The following is a 21,225-nucleotide window of genomic DNA, read 5'->3' as shown; positions in this document are numbered from 1 at the left end:
TTTTGCATTTTATTTATACTATTTTATCATATTATATATTTTGACACACATGCAAAATATATAATTATAGCATAATATTTATAATCTATGCAGTTTACTTACATTTTAACTCAACCGCATAACAATTTCCTCAAGTCCTTAGGTCTCTTGCAGTGCTCCTATGAATAGTTGATATATTACATTGAGAAATTCCTTCTCTCCTAGGACGTTGCAGAGCTCATCAGGCAAGCATGGACTAATCAAAATTTAAAAATATTGACAGACCTAAGGAGAAAATCAGGATGTAGTACTAAGTCAAGTAAAGAAATGGACCTGCAAGAATATTTGAAGATAGTCCCTGATGTTTTACCACAATGCATTATAGGAACATGTCCTAAAGCAATAGCGTTATCTCTTGATAGAAGCATAAATTGTTTAAATATTATTGTCTGTTTACTTCTCAAAGGATTTTAACTTATTTATATTTTAGTAATATTCAGAAGGCTAAAGCCAAATGGTCCATCTAACAGGAGAAGAAGGAATAGAAGCTACCATACAGCCAGGAAGCTCAGTGGATAGAGAATGTTGCACTTGTTATGGAGTCAGGAAGATATGAATTAAGATTCTGCCTTAGACATTTCCCAGCTGTAGAACCCTGAACAAATCACTTAACTGGTCCCAAACACATTTATAAAATAGAGGTAATAATAATAATATCACCTACTTCACACGCTTATTGTGAACATCAAATGGGACAATTCAGATAAAGCACTTTACAAACCTTAAAGTACCATATAAATGATGAGCTCAGTTGATTGCAACAGTTTGGTATTGAATTAGGCTCTTAAGTTTTCTGATAGAAAAAGCAAAACTGGGAAATGTTATATAATGGGAAGAAAAGGGCCCAATATCAAATAAATGAAGAATATGGCTACTAACATGTCATAGAAGTGAGAAAATTCTATCAACATTCAAAATGATATAATTATTCTTCATCTGTTTTTGTTTTGTTGTCCTAAAGACATGGGATTTCTTCTTTAAAGGAAGTTCCCTTGAAAAACTCCATTTAATCTCCCCAATCTACAGCTTAAAGTCCTAGTAGATTGTTAACTGAAAAGTTAAATAACTTGTCAAGGGTCTGAAAGCCAGTGTGTTGGAGTTGGGACTTGAACCTTGCCCAGGTTTTTACTTCAAGGCTGGTTCTCTGTTACTAGGCCAAGCTCTGACCTAAGAAGCAAAAGACATCATAATACAAAAACTTTCACTTTCATTCATGAAGTGACCTCTTCTAAAATGAGCCCTCACTCAAACAACCTTCCTGCTTAATAGTTATTCTGTCTTCTCGGATTTCATCAACTATCTTTGTCAGCCTCTGGCCCATCGTCAGGAGGAACTTCAAAAGAGGATAATTTGAGTATCAAAAGATAAATAGAGGCCTTTGGGAAAATTGATGAAACTCTCAATTATCCTTATAACAAAGTCCCTCTTTAAGTTTATCTTTATGAGTGTGCTGTATAATGAAATGTGGCAAAAATCATATGATGCTGTAATATTATTTTGGTGGAAAAATTATGCCACCTCCCACCCAAATCAACATGATTGATTTTTTGCTCTAAAAATTATCACTCGATTGCAGTCATGACCTACTTATTATTATATAAGATAAATTTATTTTCATTATTTTCATTTCATTTCTTAGAATAAAATAACATTCAAAACTTTTTTTCCCCACAACTAAAAATGGTGGTGAATGAATTCATTTTTAGTGGCCTTTTCCCATACCAGTTATCCTGAGATAATAAAGACAAGATATGAAAAATACAACTCACTACCACAGAAACTTTCCTGGAAGAATTAAAAACAGTCAATCCTCAACTTTCAAGGGGGTCATGTTCCTAGAAAATAGCAGAAGGCAAAAATGTGAATGCTGGTACATTGAACCTATGGGGAAAAGAGGGGTTAGGTTCTTGCAGCCACCAAAAACTGTAATTGTAATGTAGCTAGAGATGACCAAAGGCACACTTTTCTGCATACAATTCTTATAACAAGCATGAATTCTGATAACATCCATTTTCCTAACATTGTCACCAAAAAATAACCCATAAAATGCTGAGGAGAAGAGAAGCAATATGGATAGGTCAGAGAGCACTTGAGAAATTATTTTAACGCTTTCTTGAATGAACTTATGAATACTATTAGGAACACTGTACTCTTTTTTGCAGGTATAAATGTGCTCATCGTGCCTCATTTTTTTCTATGCTAAGAATGTGTGTGGGCTGCCAACACAAAAGTTAAATGCCTAAATTTAAGGACCAACTGTAATTATAGTCACTTTGGCCCTTTATGCAAGTCAATGACAAGTATCTATTAAGCACCTGCAATGCACCAGGCACTGTGTGAAGACAAAATATTTGGTCCAGCACTTTGTACAGTGCCTGGCACATAGTAGGTGATTGAATTTTGTTGACTTCTATTATATTCAAACCCTTTTCAGATGTCAAAGTCTTCATCATTTCAGTGGTTTGAGAAAAAAAGGATTTCCCACAGGTATTTCATTGTGCCTATAACTCATTGTGACAGTATAAACATTTCTTTTTACTATACAAGACCCTGTGTAGAATCCATCTTTTTTTCTGAGTAAAGGCTTTTTAAAAAAAATTGTCTACATTCTTCACTCTTTTTCCAGTGATAGAATTATTTCCAAGGTCGGGGAAAAGAGGACATTGATTAGTTAACAGTGGTTTCTCCGTACTTGGGCTTCAGTCTGCTCCCACCTACATTCTCACCTGTTCTTTGTAGTCTTTTTTTTCTTTAAATTAAAAAATATTCTTAGCTCTTTGTAATGGAGAACTTTGAGTTTCTGTATTCCTCAGTGTCAGCATTCTTTTCACCTCCCACTCCTGGCAGCACCATTAGAAAGGTATTATTTGCCTCTTATAAAGAGTGAGAGAAAATAATGACAAAAAAATTCCATTGTACTTTTCTCTGTCAAGCTAAATTCTGTTCATTTTTGGACTGTTTTGGTTTTCACCTGTTAAAAAGGGCAAAACATGCATTTATAAATGAAGTACATGAGATTCTCAGATTTTGTTTTGGACCTTTTTTTTTTATCTTGAGTCTGATCTACAGGGATTTAGTTAGTGAAAGACCAAAAGGAATTTGTTATAAGATGGTGCCAGCAAAGACCTGAAGGCCTGCAAGGCTCCAGTGTTTTTGTTAAAGTAGGTTGTTAACAGGATTCTGGGCAGGAAAATTAAACTGGACAGGTTAATAATAACATTTAATTTTTTTTAAGTTATTTAAAAACCAAAAAATAACTAATAAAAGCTGCTTATTTTTTATATTAAAAATCAAATTTGAATTATGATTATTATAATTTGAAATACATTACTGGGAAGTTTAGCTTAGCAAACTTGTCACTTATCCAGAATGCAAGCAACTAAAATGGTCAAATAGCTTAGAATTTTTTCCCCATTTTGGTCACATTGTATGTAAGATACTAATGTGTTTTCTGATTCATTTTTTAAAAGGTTAAATTGTATTTATCATGGGTTTGAGCATCATGTAAATTTCTTATATTGTAATTCTTTGAAAGATGATAAGATATGATTGATCTGTTAACTCTCATTTAACTATAATTTTTGATTAACCAGAAGGCCTCATTCCTGTATATTAAAATTGCACAGGTTGTCTTAAAAAAAAGATGATTCCATTGTGCTTATAAGCATTATCTCTCTCAAGAAAGACTCTCTACAATCTCTAAAGTATTTAACAGCAAATTGCCCAAGGCTGAAGTCTTTTTTTTTTTTTTCCTACACTGAGTTGTTATAAATCTGATGCAAACATGTTTTATGTAGCTACAACTCAATTTCCTCATCTGGAAAATTAAATAGTAAAGTTAGATTTTGTTTCCAGGGTCCTTTCTAACTCATTCTGGGAGTAGATGTTCTCAATTCAAAAATATTATTGCAGCAAAATTCATCCATTTTACAGAGTTTTTGGTGGGGGGAAGTAAAATGGTATACGGTGTACTATGAAAAAATATGAGGTTTTTTTAGGTTAAATTTTAATAAATGTTAAAAAATAATAACCTTTTAAATATCTTATTAATCCAATTATTTCTTTCAGTTTCCTAATGTGTTGTTTTTCCCAATCTACTTTTCTTTCTTTCTTTTTTTTTTTTTCCTCTTTCCTACTACAGGTCAGGAGGATGAGGAAATCCCCGACTTTGTTACTTTTCTTTATCAAATAACCAGAGGAGTTGCTTCAAGGAGCTATGGACTAAATGTAGCCAAACTAGCAGATGTCCCTGGAGAAATCTTAAAGAAAGCAGCTTACAAATCAAAGGAACTTGAGAGATTAGTCAATGTGAAAAGGTCAGAATAATCCCACTGCACTTTTGAATTTATAATGAAACGATCAAATGGTAACAAGAAGAAAGGCATTGTCCAATAAATGAGCATCCAGTGTAGCTTCGAGTACTTCCCTGGATATCCTGAAATATATCATTAAGATGAAATGAAAATAGCCTTTGTTAAAATTCACATGCAACCATCTTGCACCCTTTAATCACATTTTTTTTGAAACATTAAAAAAGGGGTTTGTTTTTTTTTCAATACATATAGAAACAAATTTTGACAATTGTTTTCTGATATTTTGTGTTTCAAGTTATCTCCCTCCCTCCCATTTTCCCAGGGCAGTAAATAGTGTATATTATAGGTTATACCAGTGCTTTCATGCAATACATTTCCATTTTCTCCATGCCGTGACAGAAGACACATATCACATATACAATAAAAAAAAAACTCATGAAGGAAAATTAAATGGAAAATGACATGCTTTGATCTGCAATCAGACTCTTAACAGTTCCTTCTTCGACTGTGGATAGCATTTTTCATTATTAGTCCCTTGTGGATATCTTGGAAACTTGCTTTGCTGATAAAAGAATTTAGTCCTTCACAATTGACCATTGCACAATATTTCTGTTAATGTATATTTTGTTCTCCTGGTTCTGTTCACTTCACTCTGCATCAATTCAGAAAAGTCTTTCCAAGTTTTTCTGAACTCATTCTATTCATCATTTCTTATGTCTCAGTAGTATTCCACTACAACTATATGCCACAACTTGTTCAGTCGTTCCCCAGTTGATCAGTTTCCGATTCTATGCCACTACAAAAAAAGGTAGTAAAAATATTTTTGTACAGTAGGTTCTTTTCCTTTTCTCCAGAACTCTTTGGGATACAAACCCAGTAGTGGTATTGCTGGGTCTAAGGGTATGCATAATTTTATGGCTAATAACATCTTTAAAAATAAAATCTTTTAGTCATTCCTGTAAAGATTGAATTTAATCACTCAAAGTATGCAAATGGAAGTATGTAAGAAATTATTGAAGGTGGAAAATATTTCAAATCTAAATTTGCTTTAGTCATTTAAAAAAGTTAAGGTTATGTGAAGAAATTTGCCAAAATAATGATATAATATCTACCAAATTATTTTGTAAATTAACTCCGTGTCCATTCAATTATTCTTCTAAAGCTAAAATTAGGGGTTTTTTACCCTTATACAGAGCAGCATTTCACAGAGGTGTGTAAACAGGTTTTGATAAAAATGTTTTTATTACCTTTATACCATGGATACTGGGCTTGAATTTAATGGATTTGGATTCTGATCTCTGTTCTGCCACCTGTTATGTATGTGTGACCTTGGGCAGTTTACTCAACCCCTCTGGCATGAGTTTCCTCATCTATAAAATAACTGGATGACCTCTAATGTCCCTTCGCTTTCATTCTATGACACAATGAACTCCTCTTACTTCAATCCCACTGTTGCAAGGTCAGCACTGATTCTCTCTTTTTATTTATTTATTTATTTTTACCTTATCTTCCATCTTAGAATCAATACTGTATATTGCTTCCAAGGCAGAAGAATGGTAAGGGCTGGGCAATGAAGATTAAATTAAATGACTGGGCCCAGGGTCACACAGCTAGGAAGTTTCTGAGGCCAAATTTGAACCCAGGTCCTCCCATATCTAGTCATTGCTCTCAATCCACAGAGCCACCCAGCTGCCTCCTAAACGGACTCTTCCTTGCATCTTAGTACCATTGCTGTGTCATTAACAGTGGAATGACTTTTACCTCACCCAAGAAAACATTGCACCTCCACTCAGATTCCTACATTATTTATTCACAGTTAATTTGCCATGGAACTATAAGCTGGCTCCCTCTATCTACTGGAATCCAAATCAAAAGAGATCACAGCTGCATAATGACAGAGGCCCTTTCCCTACAGTCACAAGCAATCTTGACAGAATATGTTCCAGGGAGAAATTTATAGGAACTAATTATAAGTCTGGGTTCTAAAAGATTATTTTAGAATCAAATGTACTGCAAAGTTCAAAGATAAATTTTAAGTCTCTTGTGTGTTTTATTGAGTCTCCTCACCCCCAAGGAATTGCAACAGTAAGATCTTGGTAGAAGTTATAGAACAGGTTGCAGAGAATATGATAGCTTACTCATGCTATTATTTATAGCTTTTAACTTACAAGTAATAAAGTCTATAGATTACTGATAAAAATTTTAACTCTTCCACCTGGGATATAAAGATTGGAACTCTATAAAATTGCTTTGATGAGAGATGAGCCTGGAGTTGAAAAGCTGGCCTTGTGTTTATATCTGATAAATTGTGACATAAAACAAATATTTGATATTTTATCTCTCTGATCAGCATACTAATCTCAGCAACCTTTGTTTTCATACCATTCCATATTTTCACCGGTATCATTTTCAAGACTCAAAGTGATATATTTTATTATTTCTTTCCCCTTTCCTAGGAAAAGACTGAAATCTTTTGCAAAACTGTGGAATGCAGCTGATGCTACGGAATTACAAGAATGGACAAGCATGGTTGAAATTGAATGAACATCAGCCTCTTTTTGCTGTCTGAAATGGAGAATAACATCACTGAAAATACAGTTCATTCAGACTGTTTTAAGACTAGTGAAAAAAGCCACAAAATTATGTTCAATGTGGTTTTTTTAGTTCAAATGGAGATAAGTTTTATGCAGACAGTCTTCTGCCAGGTTCTCAGCTCTTGGTCTTTTAAATAAAAATAGAAGCCATAATTTTGATTATGAAAGACATTGGCTATGCAACTAGACAACTGATTGGCTCAGAAATTTCTGCAGAAAAAAATTACTATATACATTAATAAATAGCATACATGATGTTCTTGTACTTTGTTATTGGTAGGTATAACTGTTAATTCGTATTTTTTTGGTTTGCATTCAAGAGAGCTACCCGAGGGGCTGAACTATGACAGGCAGCATCTACACTGCCCTTTTAAATCAGTTGCTTTGGAGACAACCATCACTTTTATGACCTAGGAAATAAAAAAGTGTAATTGGTGAGCCTATTAGGAAAGGAAAAATTAGATACTAAGGAACAAATAACCCAGAATGGAAAAGATAAATTGTAATATTCAAAAACTTAATTATGAACACAAGGTGAAAGTAGTTTTAAGACTTTAGACAATTTATTGGTTCTTTACGGTATGGTCCGGTAGCTGGAGAGCTAGCTTTAGAGTCAAGAAAATGTAGGTTTGAGACACACACTGGATGTGTGACATTGGGCAGATCACGTCATCTCTGTGTTTCAGCGAGTGCTAAGGCTATGCGTTACAGATGATTTGTCATGGGTGGGAGAGGAAGGAAGTTTGTTTTCTGTACTTGGAATTCCCCTTGGCTGATAGTGAAATCATAGTAGGTCTTTGTCTTCCCTCCCCATCCCCAACCCACCCCCCAAAACAAACACGAATTTATTAAACACCTACTAGAGATAAAGCCTGAAGCCAAAGGGGATTTTCTCCTTTAGATGATGATACATTTTTTTAATTTTAGGAAATTTTCAGATAAAAGAGGATTTATATTTGTGTTTAATAATCTCAGGACTATTATTATTCTAACAGAGCCATGAATTATTACATACATAGATATGTGTGATTCATTAATCATGTCAACTTTTTCCATAGGCTAAATGAAATGGATTATTCCTCATTCTTATAAGTTTTAGACTTCTTAATTATCCCTTGAGCATTTTAGATTTCATAAATAAAGCCCTTCCTTGATGATTCTTTAACTTATACTTCACTATCAACTATAGGTCCCTGTAACACTTATACCTTATTTCCCATGTCAGTATTTTTATTACAATGGATATTATCATGCCCTTGTCTTAAGGAATTACCTTCCACTTTCTACTGTGCTCATCCAATTTAGATGAGTGTCTTTATCCATGTTTGAGAGGCCAAAAGAAAACAAGGAAACCTAGTCATAAAACAGATTGTGGAAACATAGTGATTCCTGGGCCTTCTCAAGTCATGGGATCATAGGATAAGTGTTGGAAGGGACTTTTGAGGCCATCTAGTTCAATTTTTCCTGTCTACTGACTAGAAAACTGAAGCCTGTAGAGATGTGTTTTACTCAAAGTCACAAAGATAGGCAATAACTGTCAATAATGTTATTTCAATCCTGACCTTTCTGTTCCAGCTGACATGCTTAATATTATTAACAATTATTTTTATTATTAATTTTAATTCATTATTATTAATAAGTTTTATTCTATTAGACCTCTCCAGTTACCTTTTGGCAATGACTAAAACCTAGGACATCTAAACTCTTTGGATTGTTATTACCTTTTGTTTTTTGTTAACTATTTCAGTGGAATTATTTCCTTATATAATTCCATTATTTTATTATTTTTCTAAATTTCTAAGGATCCATAGGCTTTATTCTTTCACCCCCCAAAATAAAAGTGAAGAATTCCTCTTTTAAGATTTGATGGACTTTTAACACCCCCCCCCCAATCCCTCAAAATTGGTATAGCTTAATGTAATTCTTTTTTGTTTGTTTATTTGTTTTTTGAAACCCTTACCTCCTGTCTTAGAATTTACACTATTAGTTCCAAGGCAGAAGAGCAGTAAGGAAGGGCTAGGCAATTGGGATTAGGTGACTTGTCCAGGGTCACACAGCTAGGAAGTGTCTGAGATCAGATTTAAACTTAAGACCTCCCATAAGCTTGGCTCTCTAGCCACTGAATTATCTAACTGTCCCCAGTGTAATTCTTAAAAAAAAAAAAATAAAACCAACTCTATGCCGTATGGTACTTTAAAAAGGGAAAGTTGATTTTTTTGCTCCTTGTTGAAAATATGTTCTGCCTTCTCAGATCTCAAAGTTAGTTGACCAATTTATAAAACAACTAAAATCATCTTTTAAAAGGAATATTTATCTTTTATTATTATTTGTTAAACCCTTCCCTTCAATCTTAAAATTAATTAATACTGTGTATTGGCTCCAAGGCAGCAGAGCAATAAGGGCTAGGCAATTGGGGTTAAGTGACTTGCTTAGGAAGTGTCTGAGGCCATATTTGAACCTAGGACCTTCCATTTCTACGCCTGGCTCTCAATTCACTGAGCCACCTCTCTATCCTTTAACCTTTTAGGAAAAAAAGATAATATCCCTCCTTCCTATTTTTATTTTCATGTAGTAATGGCAGCTCTACTCTAGCATCCATTTTCTTAAATACCTTTGAACATAGTCATTAAGTCTGCCAACTTAAATATATTCTAATCTTTACAAATTCTAAATTACTTTATTTCTTATTTTAGATTAATTCTTCTGTTTTTTTTTCACCCTTCATACTCTCATTCTCCTATCTCATCATTAATTGACAATCATGCTGTTTAATCAAAATTTTTAACAAAAAAATTTAATAATAACATCCTTTTGATACTCTTTCCCACTTCCCCCTGTTTAAGCTTTTAATGGTCATTCTAATAAGGATATTACTGCCCTCTACATGTGTTTTCCTTTTCTTTATTAGATCATTTTTAATATAATAAGCATATTCTGAATGTTCTTGAGTTGAAACTAGTTTAGATTTATTTTAGGCCATTCCTTTTAAAGGAATTAACTGCATCGATTTCAAGATTAGGATGAGCAGTTTCCTTGCCTTTTCCATAATATGCTTATTATATTAAAAATGATCTAATAAAGAAAAGGAAAACACAACTTGGAAATGGCTGAGAAGGGATTTGAACCAAGGTCTTCCTGACTCCAAGTCCACCACTCTATTCAATAAGTTCTCTAGATGCCTCATAATAATTTTTGACATAATATATACTGTGAGATAATATTGATCCTATGTACTGTTTGTACAGACTATCCTTTATCCTTGGAATGCACTCCTTTAACATGTCCACCTAACTGAAATCCTTTATTTTAAGCTGAAGATCAGGTGCCACCTCCTTCATTATTCTCCGTGAAACTTTTATAGATATCATCCCCCCTCCCCCTTCCAGCTTAAAGTAAACTCTTCCTCCTTAAGTTTCTTACAATGTTCTTCCTAGCTACCTCCTTTGTCCCATCATATTCTGCCTTGGAAGCACTTTCTCTAATTGCTTTCCTCTATTTTCATGTCCTTGGATCATATTTGTGCATGCTTCATAATCCCAATAAGAATAGAAACTCTTTGAGAACAGGGCTGTCATTTTTCATCTTTGTGTCCTCAGCACCTAGCACAATGCCTTCTGAATAAAAGGTGTTCAATAAATGTTTGCTGAATCCATTGTGTTCTTTAATGATCTCACTAGCTTTAAGTTACTCTATCACTTTCATTTACTTTGTTGATTGGATGAGAAGGTGTCTCTGTTGCCATTTCAAGAGACAAGGCTACTTGTCTACCCTTCCTGCTCTTAGCCAAGCCTTGCTCTAAAGTTGAAAGTCTTCCACAGAAGATGCTTTTGCAGACAGCAATGAACTATAACTTCCTCCAAACATTTGCTATTGTTTTGACAAATTTTCAAGCAATGATAATATTAAAAATAATTTTGTATGTTGTGAGATTGAAAGCCACGTATAATGTTTTCATAATAGATAGGCTTCCTCATGAAATCTCTTTAGTAATAACATTTCCTATTTTGAATAATGCCCTGGTTCATAGTTTGAATTAATGAAGTAACATTGATAGTAAAAAAGGTGGGACAAATATTAACAGACACTAACTATCCTTCCTCAAAATAAGTGAGATGATTTTTTTTTAGCAACAGAAAAGTTATTTCTAAGTTTTCCCTTCAGGTACAAAAATATGATGATGTCAGTCATAAAAGGATTCTTTGGCTATCCATGAATCTATTCTAACTTTGTGAGCAATAAATATGTAACACTTGTGATTACATTTTATAATCACCAGACTGAATTTTCTTTTGTCTGAACCTACTACATTAGCACATTGAAGAGAAGACCACTCAGTATCAGACAGAAATAATGAGAGAGAGTAAGCTATAGATGTTCTTATGTAGCTATTACTAAGCTAATGCTTTCACACCATGGGAGTTCTGTTGTTCATTGATTGGCAAGAGTGGATATTTGTATTCTATAAAAAATGAGGAATCAGTGACTGAATCACCTGGCATAGGAGACACATTCACAAATTTGCTTTCCTCTATTTTTATGTTCTTGACTAATTTGTCCCATTGGCACTCACACCTTGAGAAATCCCAACCCTGATTGACTCCATCAGCCTTCTACACTCCTATTTGCATAATGCAAATACTGGAGAAAGTCTTATGACTGCCAGCTAGAGTACCTACAAATTAAACTGTTTTGAGGTAATTTAATGCATCTCATCTTGACAATCACACTTCCCCATCAATTATTCAAAGCTTTATACCAGCAGAGGACACTCATTCCCTTCATTTCCTCACTTCTTAAATATTTCTCAACTCCTTGTAATTCATCTTCCAACACCACTGCTCATTGAAACTACTTTCTTCATTACCAATAATTCCATAGTTGCTAACTGTGAAAACTTTTTCTCATTCCTCTCTCATCCTCATCAACACACTAATTTTGACACTTTTTATCCTCCTGTGAGTCCTCTCTCTTTTCTTGGCTTCCATGACACTGTTCTCTCTTGTTTTCCCTTCTGCTCCTCCTCAGACTTTAGTGGGTCATCATTTATTTCACACATTCTATGTTATGAGTATTCCTTAAGGCTTTAACTGGGTCTCTCTTTTTTCCTACCACCTTCTCTCTCTTTCCCTCTCTCCCCTACACCCATTCTGTGTTCTCACAAGTACATATTGCTATATTATCTACCAAGACACAAATAGGAATTATAAAACATTTCACAAAAATACAAATAATTGGAGAAATATTAGTTGCATATTATCCAGTAAATATAAAATACTACCTAAATTTATTTATTCAGTGCCACACAAATCAAGCTGCCAAAAGATTATGAAAGAGCTGGGAAAAAAATTCATCTAGAAAAAAAAGTCACAGGAATTAAGGGTTGGGGAGAAGCAGAAAAGAATGAGCCCTTACCAGTATCAGACCTCTCTATTACAAAGCAATATCAGACCTTTATATTTCAAAGTAATAACTATCAAGGCTATTTGAAACTAACCAAAAAAAGACAAATTAATCATTGGAAGAAATTAGGTACACAACATTGATTCAAATGAACACAATAACACTGAGTTTAATAATCCCCCAAATTTCAACTAGTAGAATAAGAATTTACTCTTTGACAAAAATTGCTGGGAAACTGAAAAGATGTTTGGGAGTTTATTTTGGCATATGGAATGAAATTTAAGTTTAAACCTAATTTCTTTTTTTGCTTTTGTTTTGATATTTGTTAAATTCAGAATTAAAAAAAATCAACACTATAATCTTTCCCACCTACCTTTCCAGACTTCTTTTTATATAACTACCTCAGATTACTCATTATTGCTCAAACTCAGTATATCTTGTCCAGGCCTTGTTTATCTCAAGTCTGGGCTACACGCTTGGATTTCCTGCTTTTATTTACTCTTTCATCTATCTGCAATCTGTTCTCCAGCAAGCAGGAATGATCACCTCAAAGTACCACATTGATCAATTAAAAAGAAGTAGGGTACACTACTGGGGACATCCCAAAGATGTAGAAATAGAATAGAAACAGACAACATGGCACTTGTATTTGAGAAAATTACCATATTCTGTGAAAGAAAAGGATTTCACATATGAAAAAATTAGGGACAATAAAATTCATTTTTATTAATCTATATTATGTATGTCAAAATAATAGGAGTTCCAAGAAAGAGTGGCGTACATGCTACAATAATTAAGGAAGATCTCACTGTGGAGCTGGGACTGAATAATGGATATAGTTTGGAAAAGAGGGTAGTGGTGGTGTTCATTCATTTTCAAAGAGGATCAGTGGCATCATGGGTGATGTCTTGACTTGTGAGTGAATTGGATTTAAGTGAGGCAAAAATGCATAGTCATCAATCTCATTTTCTCTTTCAGTCATCAAAGTCCAGTGGCAAGACAAAAGGCAGGACAATGGAAAAACTATAAGCATAGGTATGGAAATGGAAACAATTGAGCATGGGGTATCTGGAAGACCTAAGAAGACCAAACCCATTTTAATTTGTAGTAGAAGAGAAGATTGGTTGTGTAATAGTGCTGAGTTGTGGAAACCCTTTAATGCTGGCATTCAAAGCATGAAATCTTATATTGGTGAATGTTCAGCCAAGTGCATGCCCATAAGTAATTTACATGCTACTGCATATGTATATACACACACGTACAGATAGAGAATTTGATACAAAGCAGGGAGTAATCTAAGGGGAAATCTAAACAAATTGATCTAGGAAAATTTGAGGAAGTAGGCAAAATTTCTAACTGGATTGGGGAAGGGTCTTGTATTGAGATCATTTTCACAAAAGAGGCATTTCTAGATTTGAACTTTGAAGGGAGAAAAGGATTCTGAAAGACAGACATGATATTACAGATATAAAGTGTGATGTTTCTGATGGAATGGAAGGACCTGCCATATCAAATTTGGGAATCAACTGATATTTGTGTTTAACTGGAATGTGGGAAGGAAAATAATGTGAAATAAGGATAGTAATGTAGGTTGGAGATAGATTGAATAGATGGCTAAAGGGATATTTTATCCGATAGCAACTTTTCTTATTCCTTCAAGTTTTTTATGGTGCCATCTTCTATTCCTCTCCTCTTTCTTTTTTTACATATCACTTAGTGTCCCAACCACTACTTAAGAATAATTCTTCTAACCACTATGATAGTTAATACAGTTTTTGAGAGTTACAAATATCATTTTTCCATATAGGAATGTAAACAATTTGACCTTACTGGATTCCAGGAGGCAGTAAACTTCTTACACTAAATAATCTAGTCTTTTCATTTGAAATAAAAACACATTCCCCCTGAGGAGGATAGAAAACAAAAACATGAAAATCACACAGGGTTATATGGCTGAGGCATGAGACATGAATCACTGCCAATTAAAGTCATTAGAAAATTAGCACAAAAAAAGCCAAATGACTATTGGATGAAAATTCTAAACATCCAATCCTAAATTTTATATGGAAAAAATTCTAAATAAGAAACAACAGAATCATAATAGATCTTTGAATAATGCCCAATTAAAGTAATCCATGTGCAACATCATGCACTTATCCACTTAACAGCCAGGACCACAGTCAACCACCATAGCAAGAAAATTAGAAAAAAGGTCTACCTTTTTATTTATTGGTCTGATATTACATTGTTTCCTTCTTTCATTGTTTCTTCTCAGGGATAGAATATGGAGCCAGAACAGCCAGTTGTTAGGTATTTGATATAAATTTCACAAGGAGTGTGGTACAAAGAGTCCTACATCTTAGTGTATGTTAAGCACCACAACCTCGAATCTCACACTAGGTTCAAGTCCTTTTTTTTTTATTGGCATAGAAGTCTCAGCAATCCTAGCAGGATTGATTTCTCTTTTTTGACCTATGTGCTCTTTTGGCATCATTCAAGTTAGGTACATGTTCCTTTGACACTATATAGATGAGGTCTGTGCTCCTTTGTGATCCCATTTATTCAAATCAGACATATGTACTAAGTCCCATAAAAGCAAAATACAAATGGCTGTTTCAGTAGTCTGAGGCTTTTGGGTAGGCAGTTATAGTTAGAACTAATGGATATACTAAAGCTACACTAATCTAATAATCAAAAACTAATCATCTAAAAATCAAAAAAAGAATTTTGATAGATGACATGTGCTTAGGAAAATTCAAATTGCACATGCAATTATAAAAATGTGCTAAAAATTCAAAAATATGTATATCTCCTATAATCAGTGACAATCAAAACACACACACACACACACACACACACACATATATATATATATATATACACACACATATATCTTCTAAAGTACTAGAAAAGCCTTTTTGTCCTAAATATTTCCCTTGCAGTCTTGTCTCCCTCTCTAATTGATAAGTAACCTTTTTAATAGATTATTCAGAATAAAGTTAAACCTGACCACAGTTTAAATTGGCAAAGATTTCAAATGAGGTTCAAATAGTTACAGTTTTGCAATGTGGTATGTCCTCGTGCCTATTTATTTACATTTATTGCCACCCTTCCATTAGAAAATTCACTTACCATAGTGCCTAACCCAGTGCTCATACAAAATGGTCACTTAATAAATGTTAATAAATTGCCTGATTAGCAAATAGGGGAAAGGACTTTCTTTTCAGTTGTAGGAAATTTAAAATAACATAATTGTCTCAGAAAATCTACATTTAATGTACATCTGTAGGTTCAGTAATAAATTCTCTGATTTAGAAGAGAGATTATGAATAGAATATGGTTTCAAAATGTCTGGTCAATATAGAAAGCTATACCAATATTTGTTGTTTTTGTCTGCTTTACTGAAACTAATTTTGATGGTAGTGTTTTCACAAATAGCTTTCAGATGTTGAAATGGACAATCTAAAAAGCCAGCCCAGGAAAATATTAGAATTACATGAAAGGACTTTACTACAGCTTTTGGAGAATGCAACAGGATTGAAGGGATTTATTATTGTGAATGTATTCTAATAATGACTGTGGCCAATTCTTGAATGTCTAAAGAGCTTAACATAAAATCTGCTTCAAGTTCACAAAGATTCTTCAATTGTGAGGTAGAAAAAGCTCCAGAGACAAAATATTCTCTAATCAATAAATAAAAGAGCTCTTAAATGACCATACATTTGGCAGTAAAATTGTCAAGTTCTTCTGGGCTTGGACATGAAGAAAATGTTATAATGTATTTAATAAATCTTTGTTTCTTGACCATTATACTGTCAGAAAAATAAGTTATAAAATCTCATGTTATAGTTACATTGGGAGACATGATTTGGAAGAAATTACATTAATAATTTACCAACAATTATGCTATTTCAAGAATCTATCATTTCAGTGGTATAATTTCATCCCTCTACAATTCAGTTAGATATTCTTCTAGTCTTTAAAGTCTATAAGGAGCATCTGTGTGGATAGGGAGCTAGGCCTGAAGTCAAGAAGACTGGGTTCAAATCTGGCCTCAGACACTTCCTAGCTGCATGACTCTAGGCAAGTCACTTAACCCTAATTGCCTAGCCCTTGCTACTCTTCTGTCTTAGAATTAATATTAAAACAGAAGGTAAGGGTTTAAAAAATAAAATCTGTAAGTTGCCATGGCTGGCAAAACTTATCAGCTGAAGTCCAACTTTCTGGCTTTGCATTTGCATTCCATTTGCCTAGCCTTGGAGAATCTTCCACTCCACAATGAAGCATCAGAAAAGGATTTGTTAGACAATATCAGATTTTAAATTATTTGGATCTTTTGCATTTATTATCAATAGACTCTATGGTAGGTTGTGGAAACTTGTTTCAACAGCAACATTAATTGGACTGAAAGAATTGTCATTAACAGTTCAAGGTCAACCTGGAAGGAGTTCTCCAATAGAATTCTTTAGGGATCTGCCTTTGGACCTGTATGGTATAACATTTTTATTCATGTCTTGTATGAAGATCCATACCTGGCAAGCATACCAGTTGTACATATGACATAAAGCTGAGATAGCCAGCATGTTGGATGACAAAGTGAGGATCTGAAAAGATTTTGATGGGCTAAAACATCATTCTAAATCTATGGTAGATTGTAAGACTTCCATTTGATTAAAAAAACTCTGCTTCACAAGTCCAAGATGGGGGAGGCATAACAAGATAATAGTTTTTCTGGAAAAAAAATTTGAGGGTATAGTGGATTACAAACTCAATATGAATCAAGAGTGTGATATAGCAATCAATAAAGCTAATGTGATCTTAAGCTGCTTTAATAAAGGCATAATGCCCAAGACCAGAGAAGTGATTGGGAGAGGAGGGAAGAAATGAGAATTAAATAAGTGCTTACTATGTGCCAGACATAGTGCTATGCACTTTACAAACATTACTTTATGGAAACACAGAAGTAAAACAACTGCTTTATCACATGGGTTGATGGGGAAATGATTGGGGATGTAGACTCTAAATGATCACCATAGTGCAAATATCAATAGTATCGAAATAGGTCTTGATCAGTGGCACATGTAAAACCCAGTGGAATTGTGTGTCTGCTATGGGAAAGGGGTGGGGGGAAGAGAGAGAAAGAACATGAATCTTGTAACCATGGAAAAATATCCTAAATTTATTAATTAAATAAAATTTTCAAGGATAAAAAATTGAAAAATAAAATAAAATAACTATAGACAGTATAAAATACCTGGGAGTCTACAAGGCAAGACAAACTCAAGGATTATATGATCATAACATTTCTTCACACAAATTAAGGCAGATCAAACAATTGGAAAACATTAATTGCTTATGGGTAGACCAAGTTGTTATAATAAAAATGAGATTCAACCTATTAATTTACTTATTCAATGTTATATCAATGGAACTACTCAAAAATTATTTCAAAGGGTTAGAAAATAATAAAATTCATCTGGAAGAAAAAGGCTAAGAATATCAAGGAAATTAATGGAAAAAATATATGCAAGAAGGTGACTTAGCTGTACTGGATCTCAAAGCATATTATAAAGAGGCAGCCATTAAATAATCTGTTGGTGACTAGTAGTGAATCAATGGAATAGATTAGGCACTCAACACAAGGTAATAAATGACTACAATAACCTAATGTTTTACAAACCCCCAAATCCAAGCTTTTAGAATTTGACAAAAGCTGCTAGGAAAACTAGAAAACAATATGGCAGAAACTAGATACCTCATGCCATATACTACAGTAAAATCAAAATGGGTATATAATTTAGAAATAAAGGGTGATCCCATAAAAAGTTAGGGGTGTACAAAATGCTTTACCTGTCAGATCTACAGATAAGGGAAGAATTTATGTCCAACAAGGCGTAAATAACTTTACAAGATGTAAAATGGATAACTTTGACTTTACTAAATTAAGAAAGTTTTGAACAAACAAAACTAATGCAACCAGGATTAAAGGGAAATTAGAATGGGGAGGGGCAGGGATTTATAGGAAAGGCCTGACAAAGACATCATTTCTCAAAAAAAAAAAAAAAGAATTTAATTAAATTTATAAGACTACAAAGCATTGCCTAATTGACAAATGGACAAAGGATATGAATGGGTGATTCTCAGATGAAGAATTTAAAATTATCTTTAGTCATATAAAAATGCTTCAAATCACTATTAATTAGAGAAATTCAAATTAAAATAACTCTGAGGTACTGCCTCATTCCTATCAGACTGGCAAATTTAACCAAAAAGGAAAATGATAAATGTTGGAGGGGATTTGATAAAATTAGCATACTAATACATTGTTGATGAAGCTGTGATTTGAGACAATCATTCTGGAGAGAAAATCAATCTGGAACTATGCCCAAAGGGTCATAAAACATATCTTTTGACACAGCAATATCATTACTAGGTCTATATCCCAAAGAGATCAAAGGGAAAAGGACCTACTTGTACGAAAATATTTATATTCTGTGGTGGCAAAAAATAAAATAAAATAAAATGGAAAGTGAAGTAACTGCAATAATGTATGATGATCAGCTTTAAATAACTTAATTATTATCAGCAACGTGAGGATTCAACACAAATCAAAGAGAGTCATGACAAAAAAAGACTATCCCCTGTCACAGAAGGAACTGATGGAGAATAAATGTATATTGAAGCATAACATTCTTCACTCTTTTTTCCTTCATTAATTTTTTTTCTAGTATAAGCAATATGTGTCTTGTTTCTCAGCATTATAAGAATGGAAATGAATATTACATGATAGCATCTGTACAACCTATATCGTATTACCTGCTGTCTTGGAGAGGGAGGGAGAAGTGAGAGAGAAGGAGAGAACTTCCACCACAAAATGCCAGAAAAAAAGGTTATTAAAATTTTATTGACATGTTATCTGAAAAAAAATTTTTAATAAATAAATAAAGCAGATTAATATATTGTATTGTTTGTATTACATAATACTGTTGTATTGTTTCCTTTTACTTAATTGACCTAATTTGTTTTTAATGTATAAAATCTGTCTCCCTTTATATTCAGGGTCCAGCCCCTAAACTGAGCAATGGGGTTGGTTCTGATTTATTAGGCATTTGTTGCATTGCTTAATAAATTTATATTCTCAGAAGATGGGAAAAAATATTACTTCATTTAACCCTCACAACAATCCCTATAGATGCTATTTTTATTGCCATTTTATGGTTGAGGAAACTGAGGCAGACAGAGGTTCAGTGGCTTGTCCAAGGTCACAAAACTATTAAGTGTCTTACATTGGATTTGAACTCATGTCATCTTGATTCCAAGTCCAGTGTTTTGTCTATGGTGCCTATCCTTGTTTGACCACATCTGGAGTATTATATTCAGTTTGTATAATTTCCGTAAAATCTAAGATACAAAAAAGATTTTTTTGAGAGAAATTTCAGGAAAAGAAGCTTGCGAACTCACTGAATCAAGAAAGTGAACTTTTTGGAGAAGGCCCCATAAAGAAGTCTGCAGAAACCATATACCACATCAAAAGATCTAGAATGAACTTTGGATATAATTAATTGAACTGAAGGGGGTTGAAGACATTTATTTTGAATGTAAACTCTTATGCCAAAGAGGATTGTCCCCTAATTGGCTTTTTGTCAATGCACCTACCAATCATTGGTTTTGCTTTCTATCTCTTTTTTTCCCCTCTTATCCCCAAATTATTGTAATTTCTGCTTAGATAGTGCAATGTTGTATGCACCTCTAGCCAAAAGACATTTAGAGATATAAGCTAGTTATGTGAAATGATTCATTGGGGAGACTAGACATAGAGAACTGGGAGATTTCAACATGCTTGTCTCTCAATAGAATCACAGTAATCAATCAGCAACCTTTAATTTAATTAATCAAGAATTTAAAGTACCCCTACTTAACACTTAGTAAGTCACTAAGTAAGAGAGTTCACAAGTCACTTACTAGAAAAAAAAAAATTCACGCCCTCAAAGGCCACAAGCACTACCCCCCACCCTTGAGCGGTGCTAGGCAAATTGGGAGGCTGTGATTGGTTCCCTTGAAGTGGGAGAGAGACAGGAAATGATATGAAAAAAGGACTATAAAAGAGGAGACCAAGGAGAGGATTCATTCATTCTTTCCTTGGCTCTTTGGTGAGGACTCTCTCTCTCTCTTTTGGCACTTCAGTGGAACACTCTCTTCACTGTGAACTTTGGTGACATTCTTGGCGATCTTAGCCTCATGTGTGCTGAAGGTTCTCAATGTATTTTTCAGCTTCTCCTGGCTCTTTGGATTTTGGCTTTCTAATTAGGACTTTGGATTCTTGTGAGATTCACTTTCAGATTCACATTAGCAGTCTGGAGGCATTAGGATTAGAATTTAAGGTATTTGTAGCTGTAAGAAATGAAATGGATATAAAGGGATAGAATTAAAAATATTATGGTTTTAAAAGATTTATTGGTAGCCATTAGAAAAATGAAGCCATGTGCCATGCTGAGAGTCATTTTAAAAGACCAGCGTCCTGTTACCTCCCTTCCCCATCCTGCTCCACTCCAAATCACCAAAGAGGAAGTGCCAATCCAACCTCTCACTATTTATCCTTCTGTCTACATTATTACACTTCCTCTCCACGTGATTACACAAGAGAGGAAGCCAGTTGGTTCTTGAGAAATGTAGTTTGAAAGAGCCCTAAATGTCCACAGGAAGATTAGATCAGGGACCTCAAAATTAGTTCAAGGACCCCCAAATTTACAATACCACAATAGCCAGGCGATTTTTTCTACATCTCTCATCTTTAATATCTTTAATATCTCTACCTTGCTGTAAATTAAAGCTGCTTACAGTCATTTTGACTTGAGAAATTAATTATTTTTATAAATATT

General features: G+C 33.8%; 1 protein-coding gene across 1 annotated transcript in view; it reads left to right on the top strand.

Moving 5' to 3' along the window:
* The window catches only part of MSH3 (mutS homolog 3), a 206,246-nt gene extending 199,059 nt beyond the window's left edge, over positions 1-7,187 (top strand). The window contains 2 exon segments of the mRNA XM_044662970.1: positions 4,181-4,355; positions 6,809-7,187. Coding sequence (XP_044518905.1) covers positions 4,181-4,355; positions 6,809-6,896 — 263 coding nt within the window. The 3' untranslated portion in view covers positions 6,897-7,187.
* The last annotated feature ends 14,038 nt before the right edge of the window (positions 7,188-21,225 follow it).

The sequence above is a fragment of the Gracilinanus agilis genome, chromosome 1 (genome assembly GCF_016433145.1).
Source record: "Gracilinanus agilis isolate LMUSP501 chromosome 1, AgileGrace, whole genome shotgun sequence".
Classification (NCBI taxonomy): Eukaryota; Metazoa; Chordata; class Mammalia; order Didelphimorphia; family Didelphidae; genus Gracilinanus; species Gracilinanus agilis.
This window is presented reverse-complemented; position numbering and strand designations above follow the sequence as displayed.